We start from the raw sequence: 17,691 nt of genomic DNA on the forward strand, positions 1-17,691 counted from the left end.
TAAAGAAATACAGGTGAGCTGATAAATGAGATTGAAATAACCCTGGTATGATTAGATTAGATTACATTACATTACAGTGTGGAAACAGGCCCTTTGGCCCAACAAGTCCACACCGACCCGCCGAAGCGCAACCCACCCATACCCCTACATTTACCCCTTACCTAACACTACGGGCAATTTAGCATGGCCAATTCACCTGACCTGCACATCTTTGGACTGTGGGAGGAAACCGGAGCACCCGGAGGAAACCCACGCAGACACTGGGAGAACGTGCAAACTCCACACAGTCAGTCGCCTGAGGCGGGAATTGAACCCGGGTCTCAGGCGCTGTGAGGCAGCAGTGCTAACCACTGTGCCACCGTGCCGCCCACTCATGAGGTATGAGGAAAGATTTTGTGGCTCTGGAGATGTTTTGGTTAGAATAAAAATTCAACAACTTTGTCAAATTAGTCCACAAATGCGGCATTAACGCAACCTGAATCCAAATTTAAGGGAGGAAAATTTAATGCTCAATTAACATTTAACTTCTTTGTGTGCTAAGTGCATGGATAATATACGAAAACGACAACAATAGGAGGCAATATTATAACTTTTAAAGGAATGGCAAACTTTGGCAGCGTGGGCTAGAGGATAATAGAGACAAAATGTGGTATTTTCCAACTTTTAAGAGTGCTTCTTTGAAAAAACATAAGTCTGTTCTAATCCTGAACAGCCCTCTGTTGTTCTGGCTTTAGATACATGGGACATACGGTGGAGAGAGAAATTGGTTTAGTTAATTGTAGTCACAATATATGGACAGGGAATTGAGAAGCAAATTCCTGAGGTTCTCCTGAACTTAGTGGCAGGCTTTTATTCTCCTCCTTGTAACCTCTAGAATTCACTGTTTGACAACTAGGAGAGCTGGTGCAGTGTATTATATTTTAAATGAATACAGTGAGAGTTGGTGGGTCTGATTTGCTTTCTTCTCTTTGTGTGTTTGTAATTGTTTTTGCACAATCCACTTATTTTTAACATATGGAAATTCTTATCCAAATGTCTCCTGGTTATTATCTATACATTTGTTTACCTTTTTTAACAGATTTGTACTGTACATTAGAAGTAGATTCATTTGGCTACTTTGTTAACAAAGCTAAGACAAGAGTCTACAGGGACACAATGGAACCAAACTGGAATGAGGTGAGTTTTGGTCTGGTATGCAGTGGACCATATTGACTAACTGTACCATTTGAAAGCAGTTGCATGTATGCAGTTTTACACAATTTTTCAGGTTGGAAGACAGTCTGATAACTTAATCTTTGATAGTGTTTTGCAACTGTCTTCCAAATGCTTGATTGTGAAATGGGGTCATTCACCTTCTGAATTTTCCCTACCTCTCTGTGAAGAAACATCTTGTATGTTTCCTGGAGACTTGAACCACCAATTACTGAACTAATTCTATATGTTAAGACTCTAATTCAGTGCATTAGTAGATCTGATGACTCAGAGGATCTCTAATGGACAGTTTAGAAAAACTGTCAGGTATCAGAATCATACCTTGGTCTGTTTAATGGAGGTAGTTCTCAATCATCAAATCTCTACAATTGTATTCTCGCCATCTTGGCAATGAAGAGTTAAAATAAACCAGCATTCTTGTTACTGATCATTGTCCCACCATCGGTGATCAGATTTCTAAGAGTGGGTGGAAGAGGCTGCCAGGACTTTCTGAAAATTGGGGGAATTGAAAGAAGGTAGTGATTTCTGACTAATAAGACCATATTTTGATAAGGAGAGAATGCAGGGTGAGGAAGGTAGAATTTAAAGTACGTCTTTTCAGACGTACTTTGAATGTTTTCAGGACTTCTAAGAATATTTTTCATTATATACACAATGTTAAAATGAACTTTAACAAAAGAGTGTATGCAGTATTTTATGAATTACTTTGAATATTTTGATGCTATTTGACATTTACTACGATTTCTGTTGAGACCAATAACTTTTGAAAAGATACACATTTTCCAGTGCATAAAGAAAAGAATCACAATCAAAAGAGCGGAGAATGGCATTACACGAAATACTCATTTAGAGAGCCAGTGCTGAAACTGAGCTGAATTACCTCCTTGTTGTAATTTTGTGATTCTGTGAAGATTTTACATTTTAAGACTTTTACTGTAACAAACAACAAAGCAAAATCAACATAGACTGAGTATTACTCGATAAGTAATAAATGTATAAAACCACAGAAAATACACTTCCCCCTTAATTGAAACAAATGAAAATGCTTTTCACAATGTCATGTTCTTACCAGATTTGTAATTTTGTGTTTTAAGTCAGAAACATTTCCTGGCTTTTCAACAGGCTGCTTTTTCCTGTGCAATCTGTGTATTCTCAAACTGACCTCCAGCTGCAACACACTGTGTGACTCCATGATTCTTAAATCTTTCAATACAAGTCGCATCTCTTACAACAGAGAATTTCCTCCCCCCTAACATTCTGCAGGGTGACGAGTACAAAACAATCTTTTTACTTTCTTGATGCAGCAGTGTCTGTTTTCAGGCTCCCTCTCCAGATCTCTTTAAATGTGTGAGTCTGTGTGTTGAAAGACTTCTTACTGCTCTTTGATGTTTTTCAATTTTTCATGTTATTTTTTATCATCTTTAATCTTCGCTGGACTCGGGGGAAGCAACAGAAGATTGTATATTTACAAACATTATAGTCTAATTCAAGAAAGTTTGTAAAGATAATCCTATCAATTACAGACCCATCAGTATAACTTTGGTGGGGAGCCTTCTACAGTCATTTGAGTTAGAATTAGTAGTCACACAGAAAAAGGTTGATTAGGCAGAGTCAGCGTCCATTTCTAAAGAGAAAACCATGTTTAACTAACATGTTGGGTTTTTTTCTGAAGAGGCAACAGAAAGGCTCAATGCAGGTATACATGGATTTCCAGAAGACATTTGATGCAATGCCTCACAACAGACTTGTGTGGAAAGTTAGAAATCATTGTATAAAAGAGATAAGAGCAACATGGGTACAAAATTAGCTGAGTGATAGGAAATGGAGAGTAAGGGTCAATAATTAATTTTCAAGCTGAGGGAAGATTTGTAGTGTCGGTATTAGGACTTCTGCTTTTCCTGATATATATTAATGCAGGGGAAATAAAACTTGAAAGAAATGGATGTAGGTTTGCTTGCTGAGCTAGAAGGTTTGTTTTCAGACTTTTCATCATTATACTAGGTAACATCATCGGTGAGTCTCCGGGTGAAGACATAAATAGAAAGCGGGCCATGCCACCAGTGCTTCATCCGGAGGCTCACTATGATGTTACCTAGTATGGTGACAAAACATCCGAAAACGAACCTTCTCGTTCAGCGATCAAACCTACATCTTCTCAAAAACTCGCTAACTTGGAAGAATTATACACTGTGAGAGGATGATGTGGACTTCCAAAAGTACACGAACAGCTGATGTTGTGGACAGATGGGTGGCAGATGAGGTTCATGCAGAGAAGTGTGAGATGATATACAATGGCAGGAAAAACATTGAAAGATGTTGGGGTCCAAATCTAAATTGGGTGCAGGAGTAGAGGTACTTGGGCGTATATGTGCACAGACCATTGAAGGTGGCAAGACAGGTGGCGAGAACAGTTAATAAAGCATACAGTACCCTCAGCTTTATTAATAGAAGCATGGAGTACAAGAGCAAGGAGGTGATGTTGAACTTATCAGCCCTTAGCTGAAATATTGTGGACAATGTGAGCAATATGTTATAGGATAGATGTGACTGCATTGGAATGCAGAAGCAATTTACAAGCATGGTCCCAGGAGTAAGAATCTTCGTTTAGGAGGATGGATTGAAGAAGTTGGGAATGTACTTCTTGGAGAGAAGAAGGCTGCAAAGTGATTTGATAGGGGTTTTCAAAATCATGAGTAGGCTGGATATAGTAGTTAGGGAGAAGCTATACCCACTCATAAAAGGGACAAGCACAAAAGGGCATAAATTTAAATCAATTTACAAATGAAGTAAGAGTGGTATGAGAAAAAAAAAATTTCATGTACCAAGTAGTTCACGTATGGAAAGAGCTGCCTCGAAATGTGGTGGAAGCAAGATTAGATCACGTGAAATACAGGGAGGACAAGCCATTTGGATACAAAATTGCCGAGAAGGTAGAAGACAGAGGGTGGTGATGGAGGGTTGCTTTTTGGCCTGGAGGCCTGTGACCATCGGTGTGTTGCAGGGATTGGTGCTGGGTCCACTGCACTATGTCATAAATGATTTGGATATAAATATAGGACGTCTGGTTAGTAAATTTGCAGATGACACCAAAATCAGTGGTGCAGTGGTTACCTCAGAGTACAACAGAACCTTGATCAGATGGTAGCTTAAAAATGTCTTGCTGGAAAAGCGCAGCAGGTCAGGCAGCATCAAAGGAACAGGAGAATCGACGTTTTGGCATAAGCCCTTCTTCAGATGGACCAAGGAATGGCAGAGGGACTTGAATTTAGGTAAATATGAGGTGCTACATTTTGATTGGGCAAATCAAGGCGGGACATATACTCTTAGTGATAAGGTCCTGGGGAGTGTTGACAGTTCATAGTTCCTTGAAAGTGGAGTCGCAGATGGACAGAGTGGTGAAGAAGGCGTTTGGTACACTTACCTTTATTGGTCAGTGCATGAGTACAGGAATTGGGGAGTCATATTGTGGCTGTACAGGATATTGGTTAAGCCACTTTTGGAATACTGAGTTCAGTTCTGGTCTATGAACCATTTTGGTTAGTATAAGGCCTTGCCTATTTTGTGTCGAAGATTCATAGATTCATCGTTGTTTGCGAAGTGTGCACGTTTGATATGGATTTTTGCTATGGGTGCTCCCTATCAGACATGCCACCATGGCACCCATGATCTGGCAAGGAGCTAATTCATATTTCCACAAAGACACAAGCAAGATTTATGGTGAGTATATTATATTACGTTTAATTGCAGAGTAAGAAAGTAGCAGCAACTACGCATGCGCATGCACACACACTCTCTCTCTCTTGCTCCCTCTCTCTCACCCTCTTCTCTCACTCATTCACTCACTCATTCACTTTATTTCTGCTTTAACAGTCTCACTTCTTTTACAGGAATTTGAAATAGAACTGGAAGGATCTCAAACACTACGAATTTTATGCTATGAAAAATGCTACAACAAAACAAAACTCACCAAAGAAGATGCTGAAATTACTGATAAAATCATGGGGAAAGGACAGATTCAGGTAGGTCCTTCACTCAACTTGTTTACGAGTCGTCTTTAGAACTATTAGATTGACTGGAAACTCAGGGCTGTCTTTGACACAGTTCCCACTCTGATTGAAAATTTGCTGAGCTGCCTGTCTATGATTCTACATAATTGTTTTGAGGCATGACGATCTCAGAAAAGAAAGAGCTGTTGACCTGCTGGCAGTTCTGGAGTCCCACCAGTGAAAGCACAGACAACTACGGAGAGTACAAGCAGCTCCACAACAAAAAAAATCCCAGGGTAAATCTGAGGCGGGGAAGGCTTAGGAAACCGGGTTCAAGAGCCTAGTGGGAAGCGGTAAAGGTAACCTATTCTTTAAAAGGGTATCGCCAATATTCAGTTGGCCTCCGACTGACACGGATAAAATGTCAGCAGCGGTACACTGAAACCATCAGATAGTCTTTAGTTCCCAACTTAAGGGCTTCAGTTGGATGGCGGTAGGGCATCCATTGAATTGTAAGTGATTTAATTTGGCTTGATTTATTGTTGTAACATGTACCAAGAGACAGTGAAAAGTACTGTTTTGCGTGCTAACCAGACAAACCATAATTTACATAAGTGCATCAGGGTAATAGAACAAAATGCAGAATACGGTGTTACACCCAAAGAGAAAGTGCAGAGAAAATCAACTCTAATATATGAGAACTGAAAATGTGTTGCTGGAAAAGCGCAGCAGGTCAGGCAGCATCCAAGGAACAGGAGAATCGATGTTTCGGGCATAAGCCCTTCTTCAGGCTTATGCCCGAAACGTCGATTCTCCTGTTCCTTGGATGCTGCCTGACCTGCTGCACTTTTCCAGCAACACATTTTCAGCTCTGATCTCCAGCATCTGTAGTCCTCACTTTCTCCTCTAATATATGAGAAGCCCATTCAAAAGTCTGATAACAGCAGGGAAGAAACTGTTCTTGAATTTGTTAACACGTTTTAAACTTGTGTATCTTCTGCCCAATGGAAAAGGGTGGAAGAGAGTATGACAGGGATGGGAGGGGTCTTTGATTATGTTGGTTGCTTTCCCAAGGCAGTATGAAATGTAGACTGAATCACTGAAAGGAAGGCTGGTTTTCATGATGGACTAAGCTGCACAACTCTTCGTAATTTCTTGTGGCCTTGGGCAGAGCAGTTGTCATACCAAACTGTGATGTATCCATATAGGATGCTTTCTGTGGTGCTTCTATAAAAATTGCTAAGCGTCACTGTGGGCATGCTGAATCTCCTTAGCCTTCTGAGGAAGTAAGGGCATTGGTGGACTTTCTTCACTGGAGACTGTGGATGGATATTTACCTTAGGAAGTTGAATGTCTCAACCACCACCACCTCAGCACAATTGATACAGGCAGGAGGGTGCCCTCCACTCCGCTTCCTGAAGTTGATGACCAGCTCCTTCATTTTGCTGACATGAAGGGAGAGATTGTTGTCTTTATTCATGCCACTAAGTACTCTATTGTTTACGTATACTCTGTCTTGTCATTGTTGGTGGTGGTGTCATCAGCAATTTGTAAATGGAGTTACAGTATAGTTTGGCCACACAGTAGTAAATGTATAAGGAGTATAGTAAGAGGCTGAGTACACAGCCTTCCATGGCACCAGTGTTGAGGATTATTGTGGAGAGTGGAGATTGTCAAGGTCCTGGGAATGGTCATCCACAACATGCTTTCTTGGACTCTTAATGTGGATGCACTGGTTGCAAAGGCCCAACAACATCTCTTCTTCCTCAGGCAACTGAGGAAATTTGGCATGACGGCAAATACCCTTGCCAACTTTTATAGGTGTGTCTGGATGTATCACTACCTGGTATGGCAACTTGTACTATTCAAGATCGTATACGGTTACAGAGCGTGGTGAACTCGGCCCAGACAATCACAAAGGCCATAGAATCCATCTACCAGGCCCGCTGTCAATAAAATGCCGCCAGCATTTTCAAAGATCCATCCCACCATCTACAATCTGTACCATCGGGGAGAAGGTACAGAAGCCTGAACACACACACCAGCTGGTTTCGAAACAGTTTCTACCCTACTGTTGTTAGAATACTGAATGGACTCTCAAACTCTTAACGTTCGCCTGTACCTGTGTTTTTGTTTTTGCCACTGTTTATCTATTATTTACTTATCTTAAGCGACTTAACTCTGTGATCTGCCTGTATTGCTTGCAAGACAAAGCTTTTCACTGTGCCTCAGTACACGTGACAATCAATTCAATTCAATTCAGTAGGTGTTATTGCCTATTCTAACTGATTTCGGTCTGCGGGTCATTAAGTCAAGGATCTAGTTGCAGCGGGGGGAGCACAGTTGTTGGTGTCAGAGTTTGGAGATGGGTTTTGTGAGAATTCTGGTATTGAAGGCGGAGCTAAAGTCAATAAATAGAAGTCTCTTGTAGGTTTTCTTGTTATTCAGATGTACAAGGATCAGTGTAGGATCAGTGAGATGGCATCTGCCATGGACTTATTGTGATGGTAGGTGAATTGTAGTGGATCAAGACAATCTGAGAGGCTGGAGTTTCCCCACCTTCAAAGCAACAACATCGGTAAAACATCTTCGGTACCACCAACAAAGGAAAAAGAAATGGATATGGTCCTAAAAGGAATTAGGATGCAAGTTAAAACGTAGTACCTCAAACTTAGTGATCTCAAGATTGCTATGTGCTAGTCAAGAGTAAAAGTAGTAGGAAATATCAGGTGAATATGTAGCTGGAAAGATGGTGCAATGGGGAAGGTTTCAGATTCTTTGGCCAATCCCGGGTGAGGTGGCATCAGTACAAGCTGGGCGGGTTGCACCTGAACAGGATTCAGACTGATGCCCTGCGGGGAGTATCTGCTAACATGGTTGGGAGGGTTTAAACTCAAATGGCAGGTGTGTGGGAGCTTCTACAGGGAGACAGAAGAAAGGGAAACAAAGGCAACAAGAATACGCAGAATGAGAAATAAGAAAAGTGATGGCCAAAGCATTCAAGGGAAAGAATTAAACAGGGCCACAGTGCAAAATAATGCAAACAGGACTAAATTTTAAAAGGACAAGCCTTAAAGTTTTGTGTCTTAGTGTGCACAATACTCACAATGAAGTAGTTGAATTAGTTGTACAAAAAGATATAAACAGGTATGATATAGTTTGCTTTGATTTGACTTGATTTTGTTATTGTTTACAGTTACATAATTGGAGATGGGGACCAAGTGTAGTGTGTCAAGGTTCACAGATGACACTAAGATAGAGCAAAGTGTGCAGAGGTCACTTAAAATCTGCAAAGGGATATAGATAGGTGAGGTGAGTGGACAAGACTGGCTGATGGAGTACAATTTGATAAATGTGAGATTATCCGTTTTGGTAGGAATTACAGCAAAATAGACCATTATTTAAAAGGTGAAAAATTACAGCATACTGCTGTGCAGAGGGACCTGGTATAAATCGATGTTTGTACATGAATCACAAAAAGTTGGTGCAATAATCACAAAAAGTTGGTTTACAAGTGCAGCAGGTACTTAAGAAAGCAAATTGAATATTGTCCTTCATTTCTAGAGGGATGGAGTTTAAAAACAAGAATGTTATGCTGCAGCTGTAGAGGGTGTTGGTGAACCATACTTAGAGTACTGTGGATTATTTTGGTCTCCTTACTTGAGAAAATATGTACTGGCACTGGAGGAGATGCAGAAGAGGTTCATAGATTGATTCCAGAGTTGAGAGGATTGGCATATTAGGAGAGATTGAGTAGATTGGGACTATATTTACTGGAATTTTGAAGAATGAGGAGGGATCTTATAGAAACATGTAAAATTATGAAGGGAATAGATAAGATAGAAGCAGGGAGGTTGTTTCCCCTGGTGTGTAAAACTAGAACCGGGTGGGGCGGAGATGGGGCTTAGCCTCAGAATAAGGGGGACCACATTTAGGACTGAGCTGAGGAGGAGCTTCTTCACCCAAAGGTTGTGAATCTTTGGAATTTCCTACCCAGAGAAGCAGTTGAGGCTATCCCATTGAATGTTTTTAAGGCAAAGATAGATTTTGAACAGTAAAGGAATCAAAATTTATAGTGAGCAGGCGGGTAAGTCAAGTTGAGTCCACAAAAATATCGACCATGATCATCTTGAATGGTGGAGCAGGCTCAGAGTGAGAGAGAGAGTAGCAGGGAGAGATGTACTGCAGCATCCAAACCGGCTTCCAGGCCCCAACAATTGCTGCTACTGAAAGACTAAAACTCAAAATCCTGGTTCTGTGGGAGCTTGCTCTACTGATTCAGGGTGCCTCTATTGTTACAAAGGACAAAGAGAAGTACAGAACAGGAACAAGACCTTCGACCCTCCAAGCCTGTGCCCATCATCATGCCCTAACTAAATTAAAAAACCAACCTTCTGCCCTTATTCGGTCCGTATTCCTCTATTCCCTCCCTATTCGTGTAACCATCCAGATGCCTCTTAAATGTCACCAATATGCCTGCTTCCATCACCTCTTCTGGCAGTGCGTTCCAAGCTCCTACCACTCTCTGCTTGGAAAACATCCTCGCACATCTCCCTTTAAATATTCCCCCCTTTCACCTTTAACCTGTGCCCCCTTGTAATTGAATTGTCAATGTTGGGAAAAAGCCTCTGACTATCTATCCTTTCTATGCCTCTCATAATTTTGTAGGCTTCTATCAGGTCTCCTGTCAGCTGCCATCATTCCAGTGTTCCTCCTTTAATAAAAAACCCAAGGCCTCACAAGCTGTTTATGGGGTTTCAATAGACAGGTCAGTACCTCTGTTTAAACCTCTCTTCAAAAAAAAGGACAAAATACACCTCTAAATGCCATAGTATCACCACACTTGTATAGCTTGGCATTGTAAATGTACATCAGAAGACATTTTAAATGTAATGAGGGTTTCTGACTCCAGTACCCTTACAGACAGTGAGTTCCCGATTCCCGCTATGAACAGATTTACAAATAGTTATTCACTTTGTCTCTAAAGTGCCTGCCCGTTACCCTAGGTCTAAACTCCCAGTCTTTGATCCCTCCAGCATGGGGAAAAGTTTCTTCCTGTTTATTTATGCCCCTCTCAATTTTATACATTTCAATCATGTCCCCACTCAATCTCCTCCACTCTAAAGAAACCAACCCTAGTCTGTCCAATCTCTCTTCTTGCCTGAATCTCTCCAAATCAGGCAACATCCTGGTTAATCTCCTCTGCACCCTCAACAGCGATATCACATCCCACCTATAATGTGGATTCCAGAACTGCATACAATATTTTGGCTGTGACCTAATCAGCATATTATACAGTTCTAGCTTAACCTCCCAGCACTCAAACTCTATACCTGATTAGCAAAGACAAGTATACCATGTGTCTTTTATCCACTTGTTCTGATACTTTCAGAGGCCAGTGTACATACACATGAAGGTCCCTGCCCCTTAGTTTTTTCCAGGGTCCTACCAATTCATCATTTATTCCTTTACCATGTTTGTCCTGCCCCAAGTGCATCACCTCACATTTATCCAAACTGAATTCCAATTGCTACTGATCAGCCCATTTGATCTGTCTGTCTGTATCCTTTTGTACTGTAAGGTTATCCTCCTCACTGTTTACCACCCACCCCCCACTAATTTTTGTATCCTCTGTGAACTTACTGATGAACTCTCATACATTCAAGCCTAAATCACTTATATAAACCACAAACAGAAAGGGCCCCAATGCTGGCCCATGTGGGACTCCATTGGACACAGACATCCAGTCAGAAAAACACCCCTCAACCATCATTCTCTGCCACTGAACCAATTGTAAATGCAATTTGCAAAAGATCCTTGTATCTCATGGGGCAACTTTTGCTATCAGTCTCCCATGTGGGACCTTATCAAATGTCTTGCTGATTCTCATATGGGTTATATCAAAAACATTGCCCTCATCTACACACCTGGTCACCTCTTCAAAAATGTTATCAAGTTGGTCAGATATGGTCTCCCCTTAACAAAATCATACTGACTGTTCTTGATTAATCTCAGTCTGTCCAAATGCAGGTGAATCTGTGCCTCAGAATTACTTCCAATAGTTTACCCCACCACTGAAGATGGACTGACTGGCCTGTAGTTTCCTGGTTTATCCCCTTCTTCCTCATTGAATAATGGTACCACAAAGGCTGTCCTCCTGCTCTCTGGCACCTTTCCTGTGCCCAAAGTGGAATTTGTAAATTTATAATTTAGTACAAACATCGATTTATACCTTTTCCTACCCAGAATCTAGGGCAAGAACTCAGCATTTGTTTTCAAAAGAAAGCCCAATTTATTAGATATCACCATCTGCCATGGTGGGATTCAAACCTATATTCCCAGAACAATAGCCTGTGGCTCTGGATTATTGGTCCAGTGACATTGCCAACACACTACTGCTTCCCCACTAACAGCTGCATGACAGTTTCCAACTTCTTTGGTGGGATCTGAATTCATCTTTCAGGATCATTGGTCGAAGCCATCAGGTTATGATGAAGAGCTTATGCCCAAAATGTTGACACTCCTGCTCCTCAGGTGCTGACTGATTGTGCTTTTCCAGCGCCACACTTTTTGACTCTGATCTCCAGCATCTGCTGTCTTCACTTTCTCCCTCTGCCAGTCCAGTAACATAACCACCATGCTCCTGTAGCCAGTAAAGACTATCCACTATACTAGTCTAAAAGTTCTCACCCACTCTCTTCCAGATTTTCCCCCTTTATATATCTAAGCATTTTCTTAGTAATCACTTGTGCAGATATGTTATGACATACCTCTAGAGAAGGTAGGACTTTTAACGAGCCCACCTGGCTCAAGGGTGGGGACTTTGATTACCTCTACGCCTAAAGGGCCCTATGGGTGCATTCTAGGACCAAATATCTCCCTTTCAAACTATTATGTTAAATTCTGCTATGTTGTGATTGTTCCTGCCTACACAACTCTTCACTGTATATTCTGTCCTATGGTGGAATTAATGTTAAGAGCTCGATAATCAACTTTGACCAGTGACTTAACTTTGCTGTTTCTTGTTTCCATCCGGACTGACTTGCATCTTGATCCTTTAACCCAAGTTCAGTTCTCACTCTAGTACTAATCTTATCCTTTATTACCAGAAATACCTATGTTCCTTGTCCTTTTCTACTTTGCTTTTATAAGGCCATGAGAAATAGGGACAGGAGTAGGCTGTTCAGACCCTCGAGCCTGCTCTGCCATTCAATAGGATTATGGTTGATCCAACATTCCTCTCATCCACTTTCCAGCCTCTTCTCCAAATCACTTGATGTCCCTCTGCTGATCAAGAATCTATCTCAGCTTTAAATATATTGATACAAGGACTCTGAGTCAAGGAGTTCCAAAGACACTCAGCTCTCTGAGAGGAGAAATTCCTCCTAACTTAAGTCTTAAATTGGCTTTTTTTTTTGAGATTATATCTTCTGACCCTAGACTCTCCCATGAGGAATAACATCCTCTCAGAATTTTTCCTGTCACTGCTGTTAAGAATCATATATTCTTCAATGAAATCACCTCTCATTGTTCTAAATTCCAATAAGGAGAGTGCTAACCTGTTTAACCTTTGCCCATCAGGCAAACCTGCATATCATGGATCATCCTTGTGAACCTTCTCTGAATGGCCTCTAAGGAAATAGTATATTTGCTTAAATATGGGGACAACTACTGCTCACAGGAGACCAGATGTGGTGTCACCGGCCACCTTGAACAATTGCAATAAGACTTTGAAATAAAGACCAATATTCTGTTAGCCTTCTTGGTTATCTGCTACACCACTTTATCAACTCGATATTTTTTGCACAAGTTCCCCCAAGTCCCTTTGTGTTGTAGCTTTCTGCAGTTTTTCTCTATTTAAGTAAGAATGTCCTTTTGCTCTCCCTTCCAAAACGAACAACTTCACATTTTCACATATTATGCTCCACACATTTTCCTCCTGTCATTCCTAATATTAGCTGCCTTTAAATATTCATGTCTTGGCCTTAGTCACAACTATGTCTCTGATAACTATTTCTCTTTGTTCTATTAATTTGTTCACCTTGTTGCAAATACTTTATTAGGATTATAATGTGTTGCAAACCCATTATTAGAATTCTGTGAAAGACCGTTAACATTTAAAGAATTTTAATCACTGAGAAATTAACTATCAAAGTTGCATTGCAAGGTTTTGTTTTTAAGAAAACAGATTTTGTTTAATTTTTTTTCAATTTACAACCAAATAAGCAGTATTAATATTATAGCTTAGAAAATTTATGCTATAAACTCAGTTCTATTTATCTTCAATAATTCTGTAATCTTATAAAATCTTGAAAATTCATTCACATTTCCTGGCATCAACTCAAAAGATATATCACACTGTCCAGGATTCTCTCTGATTTCTCTGCACAGTTCCAGTTACTCACCATTTTTGTTTAAATTCCAAAGCTCTGTGCAGCACGGTGGCTCAGTGGTTAGTCCTGCTGCCTCACAGCACCAGGAACCTGGGTTTGATTTCAGCCTCGGGTGACTGTTCTCCCCGTGTCATGGGTTTCCTATGGGCACTCCAGTTTCCTCCCACAGTCCAAAGATGTGCAGGTTAGGTGAATTGGCCCTGCTAAGTTGTCCATAATGTTCAGGGGTGTGTGGTTTAGGTGCATTAGTCAGGTATAATAGGGTAGGGGAGTGGGTTTGTGTGGGTTACTCTTCGGAGGGTTGTTGTGGACTTGTTGGGCCAGATGGTCTCTTTCCACACTGTAGGGATTCTTTGACATTTTTCCTTAATTCTTGGGAGCTACATAAATGCCATATCCTTTGCTGGAGTAAGTACAAACACCATGTCTCCAGTTCTTTAACTAAGTAAGCCCAACTACCATTTTATCATCTTATCCTTTAACTTCTTGTGTTGATATGACACCAACCTTTTAAGTGCAGTAAACTCCATGTCTTTGAATTGCATTTACTCCACAGTTTAACCAGTTTCTCAATCAGGGTTTAACAATTTAAATTTGAAACCAAAACTATTCTAAGATAAACAAATCACAAGCTAGAATTTCACAGAAAGAGCCTTTAGTTTTACCATTTTTGCGGACTCTGACATTTCCTGGTGCAGTCCAGCATTTGGACCTTATTGACACATTCTGGTTATCATTACTTGGTACCATTGCCTTATGTTTTCTCTTCAACTTTGCAAATCTCCCCTGAACTATGTGATTTTCTGGGTTGTACAATTTGCCAGAACTTTGGTTCCAGACAGTTCAGGGAAAAGTCAACCCAACAGTATAGTTCACATTTTCCGCAGTACTGGTGCCAGTACCACATGAATCAGAACCCATTTCTACCATTCCAATCTTTAAGCCATGCACTCAACAACTTGATTTTATCTACTCCATATTTGTCTATGGTTCAGGTCCTGATTCGGAGATTATTTTCTTTATAGTTCTGGATTTTAATTTAGGCCCATATAAGTCTTAATCAAAACCCTTTCTTTGGTTCTACCTATATTGTTGATGTACATGTGGACCATAGTTTTGTGGTTACTTTGCTCATTGGCTGAAGAATGCTACCCATTGATGAACTACTCGTCACACTTCCTCTTAATCTTTTTCTGCAGTCACACTATGGCCAGAATTTTATGGCTGTCTGGGGGAGAGAGAAGGTGAGGATCATGTCATGATCATTTGATTGTACAATTTTTGGAGCTGTTGAAGGCACCTTTTGGAGATGAGACCTCTTTCCAAGTGGAGATAGAAAGTCCAAATCAAGCCAATTAATGAGCAAGATGCCAACCTGGGGGTATAGAAACCTGCACCTTGTGCCACATGTGGCAACTCTTACACTTTAATTATGTTTTTCATGAATCTCTGTTGCCAATCAGGCAGATTGCTTTATGGTTTTGAGCTTTGTGAGTGTTGTTGGAGCGGCACTCTTCGAGGCAAGTGGGGGAAATTCCATCACATCCTGTTTTAATGTTTCCATTCATTTTAGTTGTTCAAGCGTGAACCTCTGAATACTGTGCACTATACATAGAAACCTGATCAGAATTCACACAGATGAGGATGATGAGCATGCACAAGGTTTTTTGGCTGCTGTCTGATGATTATGGTTGCTGTATAATTTGGAATTCTGTGGGATGTTGGGACAATTCTCGATTGAATAAAGAATTAATTAAAGTTCACAGAACATGTTGGATTTGTCAGCATCTTTAAGGAGAAAAATAATTATAATCTGAGACACATGACATCATGATTTTGCGATGTAAAATTTGCTTTGAAAACAGCAGTTACCTTGAATATAGAACATAAGAGCAGGACCAAGCCATTTAGTCCCTCAAGCCCGCTCTGCCATTGAACATGATCATCCAAACCTATACTCCAATCCTGCTTTCCTGCATTCCTGCAATGTTATCCATGGAAAAGAAGGAATAGTACCCTGTTCCTGTTTTCCCTCCATACCCTTTGATCCCTTTAGCCCTAAGAACTATATCTAACTCTTGCTTGAAACCATTTTTGTTTTCTCCGGAAGTGAATCCAACAAGCTCACCACTCTCTGGATGAAGAAATCATCTCCGTCTTAAATGGTCTACCTCATAACCTTAGTCTGTGACCTCTAGTTCCAGACCCCATCTAATGAGAACTCTCTTTCCATGTTAACCTCGTCCACTGCTGTCAGAATCTTATGTGTTTCCATGAGATTACCCACTCACACTTCCAAACTCCAATGAACAAAGTCCTAACCAATCCAGACACCCCTCGTATGTCAGTCCTTCCATCTAGAAGTCAGGCCAGTAAGCCTTTGCTGCACTCCCTCCTGAGCAGGATACCAAAGGATACCAAAACTGCGCACAAAAACAATTTGTTTTTAAATATAGGTTAATCTGGTGTATTGGACAGCATACTCTGCCCATCATCTGAAGGAATAACAAACTGATGAAAAATGTTGAATAAAAACCAAAAGGACTGCAAACCTGTAAATTAGAGACAAGAAATAGAAATTGTTGGAAAAAGCTCAGCAAGTCTGGCAGCATCTGTGGAGAGAAATCAGAATTAACATTTTGGGTCAGGTGACCCTTGTTCTGAGCAAGGATCACTCGACCCAAAACATGAACTCTGATTTCTCTCCACAGATGCTGCCAGCTGACGTCTCCCATTCACTATGGTTTTGAAGCACTGTGGATTTGATGTTTTTTGAGTCTAGTGTGTGGTCTGCAGCCCATTTCCCCAATATAGCTATTTCCTCAATTGCATATTGTGCTGCAAACTCCTAGTTTATTGTGAAATGGTCCTGTTTTTATGGATATGAAGAATGGAGTGGAACGTCTTTGAGTTGTGTTGGATTTGATATACCTGTTAACATGTTGTACTCTGATTTATCAGGTCCAACATAACTGAAAGAAGCTCAACTGCATTCTTCATATTCACAAAAGCAAAACCATTTGACAATGAACTAGGAATTTGCGGCTTAGTTGTTGACGTGCTGTACTCTGCATAAGTGAAACGGATATATGGGAGGCTGACTCTTGTCTCTGTAAAAGGAGAATGTAGGTACGAAATTCAGGAAAAAGAATTGTGAGGAACTTGTACAGTTTGATGTGGGAAAGCTGGAGATGTTGGAGGGTCTGTTAGGCTTAAAAAGACAAATCCCAGATGAATTACATCTCAGCTTGCTGTGGGAGGCAAGGCAGAAAATTGCAGGGGCTCTGACACAAATTTTTAATTCCTCTCTGGCCACAAGGGAAGTGCCAGAGGACTGGCGGACAACTAATATGGTTCCACTTTTTAAGAGGGGTGGTAAAGATGAACTAGGAAATTATAGACCGAGGAGTCTCACATCGGTGGTAGGGAAACTACTGGAGAAGAAGCAAATTAATACCCACTCGCAAAAGCAAGCGTTAATGAGGGATAGTGAGCATGGCTTTGTCAGGGGGAGGTCATACTAATAAATTCATGAGAATTTTTTAAAAACATCATCAAGTGTGTGGATAAGGAAGTTCAATTGATGTAGTTTATAAAGATTTAAGCAAAGCTTTTAACAAATTCCCAAATGGGAGACTGATAGAGAAGATTAAAGCGCATGGAATTCAGGGAAAACTGGTAAAATGGATTAGAAACTGGTTTACTAAAAGGACACAAAGGGTGGTGGTAGAAGACTATTTAGGTGACTGGTGGCCTGTGTCCAATGGTGTACCACAAAGATCAGTACTGGAACTTTTATTGTTTGTTATATATATAAATGATATAGATGAAATTGTGGGGGGATTGTTAAGCAAGATTTCAGATGGTGGGTTAGTCATATGGGCACGGAGTTTCAATACACGGAGTGACATCGAACAATTCTTCCGCCGCCTTCGCCTCCGTGCCTTCTTCTTCAATCAAGACTCTCGCCCACCCTCTGACGACCCCTTCTCCCACCTCCAACACACCCCGTCCACCTGGACACCCCGTGCTGGCCTCCTACCTGCCCCCGACCTCTTCATAGCAAACTGCCGCCGCGATATTAACCGCTACCTGAACTC

The 17,691-nt window shown here is 40.9% G+C and overlaps 1 protein-coding gene across 3 annotated transcripts in view; it reads left to right on the forward strand.

Moving 5' to 3' along the window:
• LOC122562879 (breakpoint cluster region protein-like) overlaps positions 1-17,691 on the forward strand; it is a 477,748-nt gene that overhangs the window by 366,430 nt on the left and 93,627 nt on the right. For 2 of the 3 annotated variants that reach the window (XM_043716188.1, XM_043716189.1), the window contains exons 15-16: positions 1,079-1,176; positions 5,100-5,231. In XM_043716188.1, the coding sequence (XP_043572123.1) occupies positions 1,079-1,176; positions 5,100-5,231 (230 nt within the window). Of the gene's footprint in view, positions 1-1,078; positions 1,177-5,099; positions 5,232-14,790; positions 14,869-17,691 lie in introns of those variants that run through there. The other variant, XM_043716190.1, reaches the window with a different exon arrangement.

This window comes from Chiloscyllium plagiosum, chromosome 25 (genome assembly GCF_004010195.1).
Source record: "Chiloscyllium plagiosum isolate BGI_BamShark_2017 chromosome 25, ASM401019v2, whole genome shotgun sequence".
NCBI lineage: Eukaryota > Metazoa > Chordata > Chondrichthyes > Orectolobiformes > Hemiscylliidae > Chiloscyllium > Chiloscyllium plagiosum.